The sequence below is a fragment of the Pelmatolapia mariae genome, linkage group LG16_19 (assembly GCF_036321145.2).
Source record: "Pelmatolapia mariae isolate MD_Pm_ZW linkage group LG16_19, Pm_UMD_F_2, whole genome shotgun sequence".
In the NCBI taxonomy this organism is placed as follows: Eukaryota; Metazoa; Chordata; class Actinopteri; order Cichliformes; family Cichlidae; genus Pelmatolapia; species Pelmatolapia mariae.
In genome coordinates this window covers 31,650,175-31,665,650 of record NC_086241.1, presented here as the reverse complement: position 1 = coordinate 31,665,650, position 15,476 = coordinate 31,650,175, and the positions used below count along the sequence as shown (strand labels likewise).

At 41.2% G+C, this 15,476-nt stretch overlaps 1 protein-coding gene across 1 annotated transcript; it reads right to left on the bottom strand.

The window, feature by feature from the left end:
- Positions 1-8,742: 8,742 nt before the first annotated feature.
- On the bottom strand, positions 8,743-14,542 carry rgcc (regulator of cell cycle). Its single transcript, XM_063498744.1, has 5 exons — positions 14,384-14,542; positions 14,024-14,197; positions 11,175-11,285; positions 10,976-11,038; positions 8,743-9,477 (listed from the first exon to the last, which is right to left on the bottom strand). Exons 1-5 carry the CDS (start codon positions 14,409-14,411, stop codon positions 9,470-9,472), a joined length of 384 nt encoding a protein of 127 aa, XP_063354814.1. The 5' UTR covers positions 14,412-14,542; the 3' UTR covers positions 8,743-9,469.
- Between the last annotated feature and the right edge of the window lie 934 nt (positions 14,543-15,476).

The window sequence follows — 15,476 nt, the reverse complement described above, 5'->3', positions numbered from 1 at the left end:
TAAACTGATTAGAAAATTCTGATATGATGCCTTTTCACAAACACTTCTTTGCTATCATTATTTCAGCAGATGTTTGTGAATGATCCTGGTGTGCCTTCACAAACGTATTACAGTAAAAATGTGCTTTCATTTGAGAATCAACTAGATAACATCAGAGTATAGATGATACAGATCTTGTTTTTTTTCAGGCAGAAGCCCAAACATTAAACAGAGCATTTTCTCTCTAATGTCTGTTTGTTCTCTTCATACTAAATTTTACTCAGTCTTGGGTTCATTTTTGATCAGTTTTTGACTGTCGATGCTCACATAGAGTCTATGACCCACTCTTGCTTTTTCCATTAAAAATGTAGTGCAAAACTCAGGACTGTTGTCTCAAAAAGTGAACTCGTTCATGCCTTCATCTCCTTCCGCTTGGATTACTGTAATGCTCTATTTCCTTGTCTGTCTAAAGTGTCTATTAATCGCCTCCAGTCTGTCCAAAATGCTGCTTCAAGGCTTTTAACTCACCCTTATAAATTATCTCATATCACCCAAATGTTAAAGTGTCTGCACATGCTTCAAGTTTAGGTATCATTTTAAAATCTTGGTTCTTACTTTTATGGCCTTACAAGGTGAGGCACCCATTTATCACTTACTCCACTCCTGCTCTCCAAGCCTGATCCTTAGTTCCACAGATAGAGGCCTTCTTGTGATTCCACGTACCCGTCTAAAAACTAAGAGGGATTGTCCATTCCAGACCTTAGCTCCAAATCTGTGAAAGTGTTTGCTGCTCTCTCTTTGCATCATGTAAAAAACAGCTTACAGCACATCTATTCAGACGGGCATTTGGGTAATGTTCTTTGCTTTGTTGTTTTACTTGTCATGTGCGTATATAAGTGAAGTACATTCATAATATGATATGATACAGTATGGGGCAGCAACAAAGGCATCCTCTTTTACCCCTGCAGCCACACCCTTTCAATACCTCCTCCTGCAGAAAACACATCTGTTCTTCTGCTAGTTTATTGTTTAGCTGTTATTGACATAGCTGCTAACGTTTCTTAAAGTCTTATGTATTTGTCAAAGTGAGGAAGGTGTAGTCAACTACAGTGAGTGGAAACATGTCCTTGGTCTCTTGTTGTGTTGCTTGGTATGACATGTGGTAACAAAATGTTATCAGTTGCTAACAGTGGCAACACGTGAACTACGTTTAAGAGTCCTGACTTTAAAGGATTTTTTTTTTTAGGTTTTTCTTTTATTCCAATTATTAATTGGTGAGTCTTCCACAGTGTGTCTTGTGCCCTGTCTCCTTCCTATCACACCCAGCAGATGGCTGCCTCTGCTTGAGCCCGATTTTATGGACGTTTCTTCCTATTAAAAGGGAGTTTTTCCTTCCCACTGTCACCAAAGCGCTAGCTCATAAGGGGTCATTTGATTGTTGGGGTTTTCTCTTTATTATTGGGGGGTCTTTACCATACACTATACAGCACTGTGAGGTGAGTGTTGTTGTGATTTGTCACTATATGATGAAAATTATAATGAGTATGATGAAATTGAATTGAAAGTGAAATGAACCGAATTGAACTCAGTTCATTTCAGCAGAAAAGCATTTGTCTGAATGACTCTGCCTCCAACACATAAAAGAACACAGAACTAACAAAGTGCAAGTAAATGGGAACATCTGAAACAAAGCTGCATAGTCCAGCAAACATTGACATGCATGTCACATTTGTTTTTGCTCGCTTGCTTTCAAATTACTTTTGCTCATTCTGATGGTCTTTCCATTTTCTTGCCCATATCTGCTTCTTCTTCTTCATTGTCAGAGATCCCTCCAAATCTACTTATCAAAAGTGGGCATGACAAAAGGGGCGTGGCAAATGAGAGGAAGTGGGAAGGAAAGGGTTTTGTTAAATGCATTATGGATCTAGGACACAGACAGATGGATAAATGGGAGGAAATAGAGAGTGGAACAGATGGGAAACAGACAGCATAAACTGACAACATAGGAAGAGCTGTATGGTCACAGAGGGCCATCTGGAATCTGTCTGGTTTTGTCTATGTATTGTGTTTTCTGTTGTTTGCTTATTAATGACTTTTTCTGTGTTTCACGTGGGAGAAAGGAAATATCTAACACATTAATCACAAACCTCTGATTAATGTTTGCAAAGTAAACTGATGAATGCAGAATGCAGCCGTCATACTGGCTCTTTGGGATAGCACATCCATCATATGTGCAACACTCCAGTGACTCATCAGATGGAAATACAGGGTCAAACTTCACGGTAATGGTCATACACTCTGACTCAGAGTCTGTCTGCGAACTGTGGTCCACCGGCCACGTAGGCATCCGGCGTGATTCATGAGCCATATCTGGTATTTATTACCAAATTGGATAGTTGGATTCTTTGTAGACTAGAAAAAGTTAAACTGCTTCAAGTTTTTGTTTCAGTAGGACAAAATATTAGTTTGATACAGTCCATCAAAATGAAGGTGAAGCAAAACTACTACAAAACTGGTTCTCTTCAGTATTACTTTAAAACACACCAGTCATTTGCATTCCTTGCATTAAACCTTTCCAGTTTGTCTGAGGCTCAGAGGAAGTACAGACTCAGTTAAGAGCAGCCAAGGAAGGCAGCTGTGCCTAAAATTTGGCTGGGGATTTGGTAGGCTCGAATCCCAGTGATATCACCGCTTCTCCTTAGAGTGTGCCAAAGCTTTATAATTCACTAGTTGTGCTTTGCTACAGCCACATGTGCAACCTGCAGTGACGAGCAAATTTATAATGCATTGTATGTGCTAAGACTTCAGTTACTGAATAAAATATAAGCACATTTTTGCTTATATTAAAGTCACGTAAGATTTTAAATTCAATTATTCATAAGCAAACAAAGCATTGAGAAGCCAATGTTCAGCTTTTTATTTTATTTATGTTTAATTTATTTGTGTTTTCCACATTATGGTTAATTCAGTCTGCCTGAAAAGCAGAACTATGACAGATGGTAAATGGACTGGTTCATATCTAAAAGCACTCAAAGTGTCTTGTCTCATTCACCCATTCACACAAGTACTTCCTATTTAACATTCACAGACGTTAATACTTCAGTTGATGCATCGGGGCGCAACTTGGGGTTAGTATCTCGCCCAAGGACGCAGGATGCATGCAGAGAGACGCAGGCAACCATTAACATTTATGGTTAACTTAGGATAGCAAATTAACCTTTGAACTGTGGGACGAAGTTGAAGAACAGGGAAAACACACAAACTGAGATAGCTATACAGAGAAAACTTGTTTTCTGTAAACATGTTTATTTCTGCTCTAAATTTGGGAATTTTAACCAGTTTTTTGTACACAGTCTCAAGTGGCCACTTGAAGAACTGCAGTTGAATATAAAGCTGTAACTGCCCTGGCATGTAAAATTAATAAGTTAACAAACATATTTTTATGAGAACGACTGGGTTTGTGTGTGTGAGAGAGAGAGAGCGAGAGAGAGAAAACTCTAGTCTGAAGGCAAATGGCCAATTCTTTGCAGCCACCCAAAATTTACTGTCCAGTGGACACTGGTTCATCTAAAAAAAAACCCCACAAAGTTCTAGAAACATGATTCAGCTTCTCACAGAGCTCAATGAGAGAACATTCAAACCCAGATTAGAAAAAAGTAGAAGGCCCACAACGATTACATAACTGACTTTAGTCTGTTGTCATAATACTTTGTGTTATGGGTTTAGTCAGATTTGAAATGTTAACTCTTTTTCCATTCAACATTGTTTCTTAGTAACTAAACAAGCCAAAACGTCACGTCTCATTCTCCCTTAATATGTGAGTCTCTAGAAAACCGTCAAGCACCTGCTGCTTAGCTTTCGACAGCAGTAAATTTACTCATCTGTCAGCCCCAACACACCCACATATTGTTCAGATTTCCAAGCAGGCAGTGCCTCTGTTCTGTATGTGTGAAATATCTGCCTTCTTACCAGAGAGTGACCCATAATTCCCAAGGTGGTGATAAGACTCCATCTTCATGCATAGGCCATTCAAAGTAATTTTAGCCATATAGTCCTGTGAAAAACTAAAGCCAAGTTCAGTAGCTCGTAGAACCAGCTTTAGCAGTAACCGTTTTCTGTGTGACTTTATCAGTCACTCATATCATTGTGGAGAAATTTTGGGACACTTTTCTATATAACTGTGATGGCTGCAGTTACAGCCCCACAGTGGTAATATCCACCAAATATTAGTGTAGAGGCTTATACATAACACTACACTAACATTTTTCTTTCTTTAAATATAGGGTTTAATTTACAGGATAATAACTGGTTTTGGTTTAGAATTAATTCACATATCCACATAACACTGCATTCTAAAATAAGTGCGCACATTTTAGTTTACACTGTTATGTATGATTTAGTCTCTTTGTTTTCTGAGTTACCTGAGTTGCAGCTGCTCCAGTCCCTTGATTGATGAGCCAAGAGGTGGAAAAGGGGCGGAGCCAGCCTATATGGAGAACAGCAAATTGGCTCATACCATAACTCTTGATCATGGGGGGGAATTGGGATTTGTTATGTTAGTTTCAGTTAGGTTTTGAGTGTTCTACCCCTTTTTGTGTTTTTGTGGGGTGATCAGCCACTATTTAAGTTTCCCCCTTTTTTTCTGTTATTTTGACCTCTTTTATGGGCCCAAGATTTTGATTTTTTTTGTATGATTTAACCAACTATGTTTTTGGGTTCAATAAAAAAACATTTTTGGATTTTAACCTGTGCCTGACTTTCTTTCACTGCTCAGTTCATCACAATGACACTGGTTCAGTTCATTATAGGTTTGTAGTCTCTTAAGGTCCTACTACAGCATTTCAATTAGGCTGGGGTCTGCGAATTTGACTGGGCCATTGCAACACGTTCATTCTTCTTGTTAGCTGTGATTGGGACCTTTGTCGTATTACATGACCCAATTTTGGCCAAGCTTGAGAGGTTCAACATTAGAATACTTTGATAAACAGAGGAGCTTTTGGTCAACTCATTGACTGCAAAGCCAAATTTTTCCTACTCCAATATGGTGATCAACAGTTGCTATTTATCCTGATATGTTGGCTTGTTTTTCACCGATAGCGACTTTGTGCTTTTTGGCCAAACAGCTCCGCTTTTATCTCATCCGCCCTAAGGACATTGTTCCAGAAGCTATGTAGGGGTTTGTTCTTGGGTTTTTTTGAGCTTTTGAGTTTTTTGCGTTTTCTCTCTTTAGACATCCAGCTGGGACATCCAGTCATGAGAAAAATAAAAACTGTCTTGAATGTTCTCCATCTGTGAAAAATCTTTCTCACTGTTGAATGATGGACTTCAAATTGTCTCAAAACGGCCTTCTAACCTCTCCAAGCAACAATTGCTTCTCTAATATCATTGTTTTGTCTGTCCTATTTGATATTGTGTAATTGCAAACTTCTGCTTTTATAGAAGCGCTCACACTTGCTGATGATCAGTTAATTAAGAGCTGATAGCAGTGTCTGGCTACTACTTAACCCTTTTAATTCCTATGGAATCAGGGTTGGGACACTTTGCACAGAGAGCTGTATTTATCAGCACTAACAGTTATTAGCCACCTGCCAAAGGCCAGTGTTGTGTTATATTTTAAGCCAGTGATGTCACCATAAGTGAAGCTAATGTAGTCGCTAACTGCAGAATTAGTTCAGAAAGTTTGTGAGTGCAGTCAAAGGACACTGTCATTCAGGTCATAGATGAGTCAGTGTAATAGTGGTGATGATCATAATGAATGTGCAATTTAGGGGACATGATAAGGTCAGAGAGACGCAATCATAATTACCCAAATGACAGCTAAACCTAGTTGTTCATCTTCATTTGAGGACGTCTGAACTCGCTCATGACTTTGAAAGCTTGTCATCGAAGGGGAGGTCTTTAGTGCATGCCTCTGTCATATGAAGTTCATCACCAAATTTGGGGAACATCTCTTAATGACTGATATCCCTTTAATATCTCGAACATGTCATATCTAAAAAAAAAAGTAAACTGGGACATTTACAGTAATTTTTGGGAGGATCTTTTAACCACTTCACATCACTGAAAAAAATTCTAACCAAGGGAGATTGTATTACTTCTTGTGTTATAGGATAGGACTTATCCAGACATGGGGGAAATTAACTCTCATTCACTTGACTTTCCTTAGTTTGGATGGAAAGCAGAATACAAAAAAGAATCTGTGACCAACACTCAGAAAAAGCTGACTCAAACTTTTCAAACAGGATGGGTAGATTAAAGACAGAGACATCTGAACATATCAGTTAATGTTTCCCTCTTCTTGCAGTGCTAGCAGTGACATCTGGACACCAGTAATGTGAAGACTCGGTGGAAAGCTGAATCTGATATTTGGATTCGTGTATTTCTGTCTCTTTGTGATGTGGATGCACATCTGTGGGTCTCTGCCCAGCCTATTCATAGACCAACCACTTGAGCAGCCTCAAGGGGCCTCCCATGGGAATCCGTGTGAATGTATAGATGTCATATGGAAGGATTTAGTTTGTTTGATATGATGCTGCCCATCTCGCTCCCATCGTCTATGCACCTCTTTATTCATCTTAATTTTCTGTTTTGGAAGCCTCTTAATCCTTTCACCTTGCTACATTGCCTTATCTTGTTCTAGCCCCTTGTCCACAGCTGTGTTCTCCTTGCTCCTGACTCCCTGACTTTCCCACACTTCCAGGCCTGTGAACATGACTGCTGTCCACACTGCCAAGGCCAACATTTCTACAGGATTGACCCATGTGGCCAAAAAGATGCTCGCTGCTGCCAAGGGGGGGAGGTTGTTTTATGTGTTATGTCAACAAGGACTGCCAGATCAGTGCCAGCTGTCTTCCACACACCATCCAGTGGCAGTGGCACTGTACCCACAGCTTCCCTGTGCCAACTTCCCAGTGCCAACTGTACTGAAGAAACAACATGGACGGGTGTCGCAGTGCCAGCTTCCTGCCATCACATTAATACAGACTGGCATGGACTGACAGTAGTCTGGCCACATCCGCACACTTATTTGAACAGGTGGGGGTGGGAGTGTGGGCATAGGCGTATCTCTTTACATTTAGCTACAGCCTGCGTGTGTGTGCATGGACTTCTGTGCTGAACTTTTAGCTACTTAAGATGTTTAGATTCTTATCCATGATAACATACCATGAGTGAAAGATAGTCCTAATCAGACTGATAAGTGGATTTGATAACCAAGACTGATAACCCAGAGCTCAGAAGAACTCTGTTGTCTTACACTAAATGCTGACTTTCTGAGAATTTTTCTCTTTACTTCACTTTGTATTAGAAAAATAAATGAAATCTTTTAATGACTTTACTTTGAAAAGTCTTTTTAATTTAGACTTTGTAGCTGTGCAACATGTTCCAGATGGGTCATTAGAGGTAAAGTTAAGCCTCATATTGTTGTGTAATCCTGTTCTCAAGTCACAGAAAGGATCTTGATGTTGCAGTAATGCAAGCAGGATTTCCTTGGCTCAGGAAGTAACAATTTATAACAGAAACCTTGTATCAAAAACCCGCTAGCAATAAAGACTAGTTAGATTATAGGAAATGTGAGATCAGAATAGAAAAAAATAATATCATCTCAATGGCAAAGACAGAGAGGGGGAGAGGCTGGACTCGAGGAATCCTGAATAGACATCTTTTGGTGAATTCTGTTATCCTCCCCGTCCCCTTAAAGAGCCAATAACTGTGTAGTAGCAGCCATATTATAGAAAGAAAATGAAGCGCTTTAGTCTTGGTTTCCTATACTCATACCATGAATTAGCACAGCATTTGTTCAGTGCTCTGGTGGTCTGTTGATTATGGCGCTCTGAACTGACCCATCAATACAGCCATAATGTGCAACCTAATCTTGTGTATAACTTGATGGGAAAATCTTTTTAAACATTTTCTTGGGCAAAGAATTCAAGTGAACATGTGTTTTTTATGCCCGTTTGACCACTGAAGTCATTTAGTTGGGGACTCCAATTTTAAACAAAAAACCTGCCCAATTAACTGCCCAGAGGTGGTACTGAGATGCCTAGTAAGTGTAAAGACTTGCTTCTGTGTACACCTGCTGCACTATCAGTAAGGAGGCATATCTACTCGTAGTTATTGACCTTTGACCTCTACTGGTCAGCAGACATCAGATTCCTTTAGTCACAGCTGCCACTGAGCCTGAAAGGGGTCACGCCCTCCCATCTCCTTCCACCTCTGGAAATAGACACAGTGTTGCTTAAGAAGTTATATAAGTCCAGCTTTGCCGAGTGGTTGATTCATGCGCACTGAAGTCAAGAGACTTGTAACACATCTTTCACTGTGCCTGCAGTTTTGCATGTAGGTATTACATTCTTGGAAGGAAGTGAAGGCTCTTCCTGCCCTTCTTTATGTAGTCTGTGTTTGTGATTCACTTTGATGGATCACATTAAGAGAACTATGTCGATGTTCCAAGAAACATTTGACACTCAGTGTAGATCTTGTTTGTTTTGCCTACAATGGCTTTAATTTCAGAGATAAACAGTGAGTGATCAGGTCACTGAAACACACAGGGCCATTTGTGCATGTGGTGTTGGTGGTCTTCCATTGACAGATCGACACTGCTTTACCAGTCTAGTTTGCAAGATAGCAGGTACACCTAGTGTGGTCGCCTACCTCTGGAAACACCTCCCTGCAGGGGAGTTTCCAGGATTTTTTAAATCCAAAAGCAGATTAATTTCAGATGTGAACTGAAGCTCGGAATAAAAAAAAAGACAAGACACGTGCTAATAAAAGAACAATTTTTTATCGTTTTATGTTATCGCAGGCAGGTAGTAGCTGTATAAATACACACATTATTTTCCAGTTTTTTTCAGAGTGGGTTACGGCTTTAGTTCACATTTGATCAACTTTATTCCAGTCAACTTGTCAAATCTTAATCTGACTGTCCTGTCAAAACCAAGGCAAATAGAATTTGAAGCAGTTATTATTTACATGTGATACAAAAATAGATTTCACAATAAAAGAGAGATATATTTACAATAAGAAGCTCTATAAAATACAAATATCTTTCTGTTATAAAAAGCCATTTTTAAAATAGCTCTTCCAGCTCAAGTTTTGCACGAGGGAGTGTAATCTGGTCTGTGGCAGGATGAATTGTAATTCAAACAACGAATGTTCTAGCGTATCTTTACTCCTCGCACCTTTAATGGGAGTCCATTACTTCATGGCTGTGCAGTATTCTTGTCCTACAAAGCTAATCTTAACCCTGACTGCAGTCTTTACAGCCATGTGGTCTGAAGTTAGTGCTGGGTTAACTTTAGGAGCGCTGAGCGGCTGGAACTGATGCTGTGGTCGAGCTACTTGGCAGCTGCTCCGCCATCCAGCTGCATCCTGTTGGGTGGTTTTCTGTGAGGGGGGGCAGGTGCATGTTAACTGTTCAAGGGGGGTCCTCCAGACTTACACTCCCTCCTTCCCTCATGGCCAGGCTCCAAGCTGACTGTGGGCCTCTGTGTCACATGCCTAGAGCAGACAGAGATGGACACGGTTAGAGCAGGACTCCCTGGCTCCTGGTTCTATTCTCAGAATGGTGGATGCTCAACTTTACAGGCTGATCATCGTAAACACTGGTGGCCCCAATAAACACACCACGCTCCGTTGCTAACAGAGGAGCTGGCTGACTGCCTGAATGGCTAATTGAATGTCCAACTTTACAGACAGACGGGATGTCTGTGAAAGACGGACGTGCAGTGGCTAAAACAGAGTAGGGAGCCTAAGGAACAGACATGGAAATAAGAAAAGTTCCTCAGTCCCACCCCTGTCTCTTTCCAATACTGACATTTAAAGTTGAAATTTCCGACAGGGTTTACCCCGGCACACATTCCTTATTCTCTGATGCAAGTTCCAACTCTGACAAGGCCTGAGCAAAGAGGAGGCCCTGCACAAACCAGCCGTCTATTAGCCTGACATTGTGTAAGCTACCAAATTGCCTTCTCAGGTTACAGATTTGTGCATTCCAAGTCAACTCAGGTCAAATATTATTATTATAGCCCAGTAGGCTAGAGATGACAAATTTGCATACACCACGGAACATTCCCTACCTCTGGGTTGCCAAATATACAGCAGAGGTTCCAGATTCAGCCCACTGAAAGGCTTTGCAGAGTGCAAAGACTGCAACAAGGAGGGCATAAATTTTGGAATTTTCACTGCATTTTACATTTGGAAGAACTGCGCTGCTAGTTGATAAGAATGAATGGTGTGATGACAGCTGTTATTTAGGTCACTGCTGGGTTTGCAGAGTTTATCCTGACATCACTCATGGCTACACGAGAGTAAGGTGGGGGTTTCTTTGCTTCACTACCACCACATATTGTTCAAACTGACTTGTTTTTCTAAAACAAATAGAAAAACAAATTTTTCTAAAACATTATCATTACAAATAGATGTTTTATTACCTGTAGATATTTTCACATTGGAGTTACACTTTACATGAAAAGAAAAGAAAGTAATAAGAATGGTTTTGAGGGTTGAACTGGGCTGTATGTGACCCACAAACTAAAATAAGTTTGACACCCCTGCTCTACACTAAGAGGATCAATTTGGATAAAGAACAAAAGCCCAGAGGAAAATGCCTCCATACAGGGTATATGTACCATACACTGTATACACGGAAAGAGATAGGGGAAGAATAGACCAGGATGAAATTTATAAAGCAGCGTTCCACTGTGTACGATCTGCACTTCAAAGCTGAGTGACAGGTGAAAAGGGATACGCAGCCTTTCTCTCCAGTGTGGCCCTGGAGGCCTGGAGGTCCATATAACAAGCCTCAGCCACTTCATAATCCTGACACATCATTGTTTCATAGAAACCTGTGGGGTGTCTCTCATGGCATTTTATGAGCAGTTGTTAACACAGCCGACACAGGGAACAAACGCTCCGGTTAATCCCGAGTAGCGGGCGGCGCCAGCATGCAGGCTAATTTATCATGGGGCTCTGACAGCCAGATTGCATTAGTGCTTACTCTCTAGTGTCTTGTCCAGGTCAGCGATGAAGTCCTCCAGCTCTTTAGTGTCGCCCAGTTTGGCTGCAATGGAGACACGCAGAAAGAATCACGATTTTGAAGCAGTTTAAATATAAGCTTCTTCAATCACTCATTACTATATATACAGTACAATACATAGCTTATTTATGTCCATGAGTTTTCAAGGGCTATTACTCACGTTTTGGTGACATTAGGGGAGGTGAGGTGGTGGTGGTGGGGGAGAGCATGGTGGGCGAGTTCAGTCTCTCGTCGCTGAAGCTGAAGCTGTTTCTGTTGAGAGACTCGGCACCTGTCAGAAAGAGACAGAAGAGAAAATGCAGGCACATAAGATCAAGCGAGTGCTCACTTTTCTCTACATCTGTGTCAGTGGAACAAGTTTCAGTGTGTAATCATTGCATTCTCCTCTAATGACACCCTTTCTCTATGGGCTGTCGCGTGCATGCCTCACAAACACGTGCGGGTACAGCACAAAAACAAAAGTGTTAAAATGAATCTCTACGGAAGACTTTGTTTTTCTAGCAGCAAAAATTTCTGGATGACTTCAAAGCTAAAAAGAAAAAGTCTTGATAACCATAAAATATGGATTAAAGCACCACTGAGGCTGTTAGTGACAGCAATATCAAAAGTTTTTCTGGGCAAAGAGGTCTCTAAAGGCAGCCAACTCTTCCCCTGCTCTTTAGTAAGATTTATCTTTGATATGTTCAAAACAGCAGAGCACACTCTTATTTGGGATACTGTTTGTGTTTCTTATGCACCACCCAAATCTCTACACAGAGTCTTACATAAATGATGTAATAGTCACCTTTATTTTGCCGCACAGTACTTCAAACCACCACTCTTGCTTCACAGCAAGGAAGGTTCTGGGTTTGAATCCACCATCTGTGTGGCTGCTCCGCTTCCTCGCATAGCCCAAAGACTTGCAGTTAGTGGGGTTAGATTAACTAGTGATTCTAATTTGCCCGTAGGTATGAATGTGAGTGAGAATCTTTGCTTGCGGCAGACAAGTGACCTGTCGGGGTGTAGCTTGGATAGGGATAAATGTTTATCTGACAGCATGAGAGACTTTTTAAATCATTTTTTGTAGAAGTGCAAACCACACTGATAATAATAAATGTGTAGCTGTGAAGTGTGTGTGCTCAAACTAAGATTAGGCTACACTTAAAGATGCTGATGTGTATCTTGCACCATGTCTGAGATGTCAAGCACCCACTTGTTCCCGCCTCTCTGACCAATGCCTCTCCCACAACTCTGGATTGTGGGAAATTGCACATGGGATAGAAGACAACACGCGGGAAGTGCAAGTGGAACACACGCAAACACACACACTGATGAGCCCTTAATGTCTGCACTTGACTTGAACCTGAACCTCTCTCATTTCTCAGCTTCCTCTGCTGCTCTATATTCATGTCTGTCTGTCCTTCTTATTCACTCCTACATTCTTCATACCACTTTCTGTGGCTCTCTGTCGCCTCTCTCACTCACACTGACACTCCAGGGTGCAGCTCCAAGACTTTTTTGTCATCTATCTACGCCTTCAACAGTCAATACATCCATCAGACTTTGAGACAATAGATGACCCCTGTGGGAGACAGCTCGTTCGTCATTACTTCACTACCATGGAGAGGACAGGGTTCAAGCAGGAATCTGATCCACTGATCAAATCAGCAAGCTCATTAGTGCCATAGACATGTGTTCAAACACCTTCCCTGTGTTTGTATCACTGATGTTGCTCCCTGCGAGATCATTAGTGATAATGGCCCCTGTTATTGTGCAATTATCTAGTTTTAAACATCTGATTCTCTTTCTAGTATATATCATACATTCGACTGTGTGGCCATCAAACCTGGACACCCTCTTTCCTCCCTTAGACGGCCCAACCCACTGGCATGTGTTTGGAAAAGTATATTTGCACATGGGGACATGAAGCATATTTTTCTCTGTGTGTCAGCATATGAGGCTATCCCACTTGCCCGCCTGAAGCCAGCTCTACAGCTGGGGGAAGCTAGACTTTTAAGACACCGTATGGTAGAGTGATATGGTAACATATGACAGTAAACCTTTAGAGACGCAGCCACAAAATAGGGGCAGGTGTGCCAAAATATGCAGCTCAACGTGACGCCAACATCTCTGAAGCATGAGAAAGGGATTTTCTTTCACTGCTACTCTCCCTGCGTGCGAGCATACATGAAGGCGTATGCAACAGTTCGACGCTCGACTCGGGTGCCCTCTGGATGCGGCACTGTAAATGCAAACAATACCCTAATCAATTCAAAATAGTCTGTATGCTTATCTGTACCTTATACACCTGTGAGAATGTTAATGTTTAACTTTCAGTAAGTTTAGCAGTGTGGTGATCCCGATTCCAGTTATGTCGTGTTTGCACTTCTTGTGGATGTGGAATGTGGTCTCTAGCATTTCCTCCTGTTGAGAATAATGATTCCTGCTCAGTTTTCTTGTTTAGTTGATGGTCAAATGTTTGCTAGCGTTTATGTAACTGTGCGGTATTTGGGCCACTGTGACATTAATCAGAAATTGAATTTAGACACTTTTGTTTAATTGCAATACTAAATTAAAATTAAATAACACTCTCTTATGTTTATGTGTACTATATTACATTAATGTGACATATCCTCCTCAAGTGCAGTACACTCAAAATAAACAAGCTTGTGAACCTGGCTTTTTTTTTAAAGGTTTCCTTACTTAGAGAGTTTGCATGTTTTTTTACATAAAGCCAACTTTACAGTGTACCTGATAAGACACTACACACCCAAGGCATACAGTGCACTATAGGAGGAGTGGTACTGTAGAGATAACAAACCCTGTGTCTTCAGTCTCCAGAGAAGTACAATGTGTCATTATTTTGTGACACTTTGTAACTCTTGTCTGACTGTCTGGGGTCCAATTTAATTGCCCCATGTTAAGGATCACAACAAAGTCGCGCCACTGAACTTTTCCACTGGTTAGATAACCATGGTAATACTGAGGAGCAGGTGAGCCGAGAGTAAATCACAATCCTTGCCCACTTACTCTCTGTGTCGCTGATGCCGCTGTCGCTGACGCTGGCGCTGCTCCTCCTCTTCATGGTCTTCAGGTGTTCGTCGTACCTGAAGTGTCGCTTCTCCACCGGCGATGTGAAGTCTTCGATCACCGCGTCGAACTCGCACAGCACATCGTTCAGATCCTCCTCATTGACGAACTTGGCTGCAAAGGGGGGAAAATAATTCACAAAATTGAAATAAAATGTTATGCAAACTGTTGATTCAGGTCTGAAAATCATTCACGTAGCACATTCTTTTATTCTTATATAAACACAACTGCAATTCAGTTATCGTACTCATATATAAGATAATATTTATATAAATATATATTTAAAACAAACGACATTACCTTGAGGTTTCAGCTTTGGGGACTTCATGTTTCCACTAGTCCGCTTAGAAATGATCCAGAAACGTCGTGAAAACTTCTAAATAAATAAATGTGCCCCGCAGCGTAAAGTCCCACTTCGTCGTATGGTGCAGCGGTGCTTCAGGTCTTTATCTAACCTCCAGGTCCAGGACTGGCGCTTTTTAACGAGCCCTGAGGAGTGGGGGCGGAGACGCAGGGACGGGAGGGGAAGCGTATGAGTGTGCGCTATCTCTTACGCGCTCGCCATTACCAATAAAGCTTCCCCCGGTTAAAGTTACGGTCCCCTGACGTCTCCTTCTTAAAAGTATGTTTGTAAACAACTTCTGTGTCACTTGCCAGGCAGAAGTGTAATGCAGGGATATTTATAATCACGAGTCAGTGCTTTTCATATTTTATCACCGGGCAGATCGTCACAGTAGGGTGAGTAAGTAGCCTCATCTTTGATGAATGACCAAGTTTCTATAATCAAACTGCGTTTCCTCTCTTTGCATTTAGAAGAAAGGAAATGAGAGTATGATCAGTGTGGGGCATCTTTAGATCAGTGATTAACTCGGTACATCTCAGCCTTACTGTGAGTCATTGATTTTCATTCACACAGTGGGAAACTGCGTGTTTGCTGCTAGAGTTATTCACAAAGAGACAAAACACTGATAGATCCCATAAAAAATCAAGTTATTGAATAATTTCTCTAAAGAATGGGAATTTATTCTGGTTTTATAGACAGAACACTATTCAGGTTACATAATCCTGCACTGTACTCAGATAGGACCTCTATAATCCAACGAGACAGCTCGTTTTGCACTGTATGATCTCCAGGATCTCCGGGGCTCTTATTTTGTCTAGGTCTGATTTTCAGCCATCGTGAAACTGCAGTGACATCTGGTGGTGGAATCTCACAGTTGCGGCTGATCTTTGCTCAGCAATACAACAGTCCCAAAAAAATCTCACCTCAGTTCCTTGTATTTTGAATTGAACTGTAATCTACATCACCAAGTACAATTTAAGGAGGGTGCTCTCAATATATCGCCTTTGCTTTCATTTCCAGAGTACCCAGAGGGAACCCACGCAAACATGG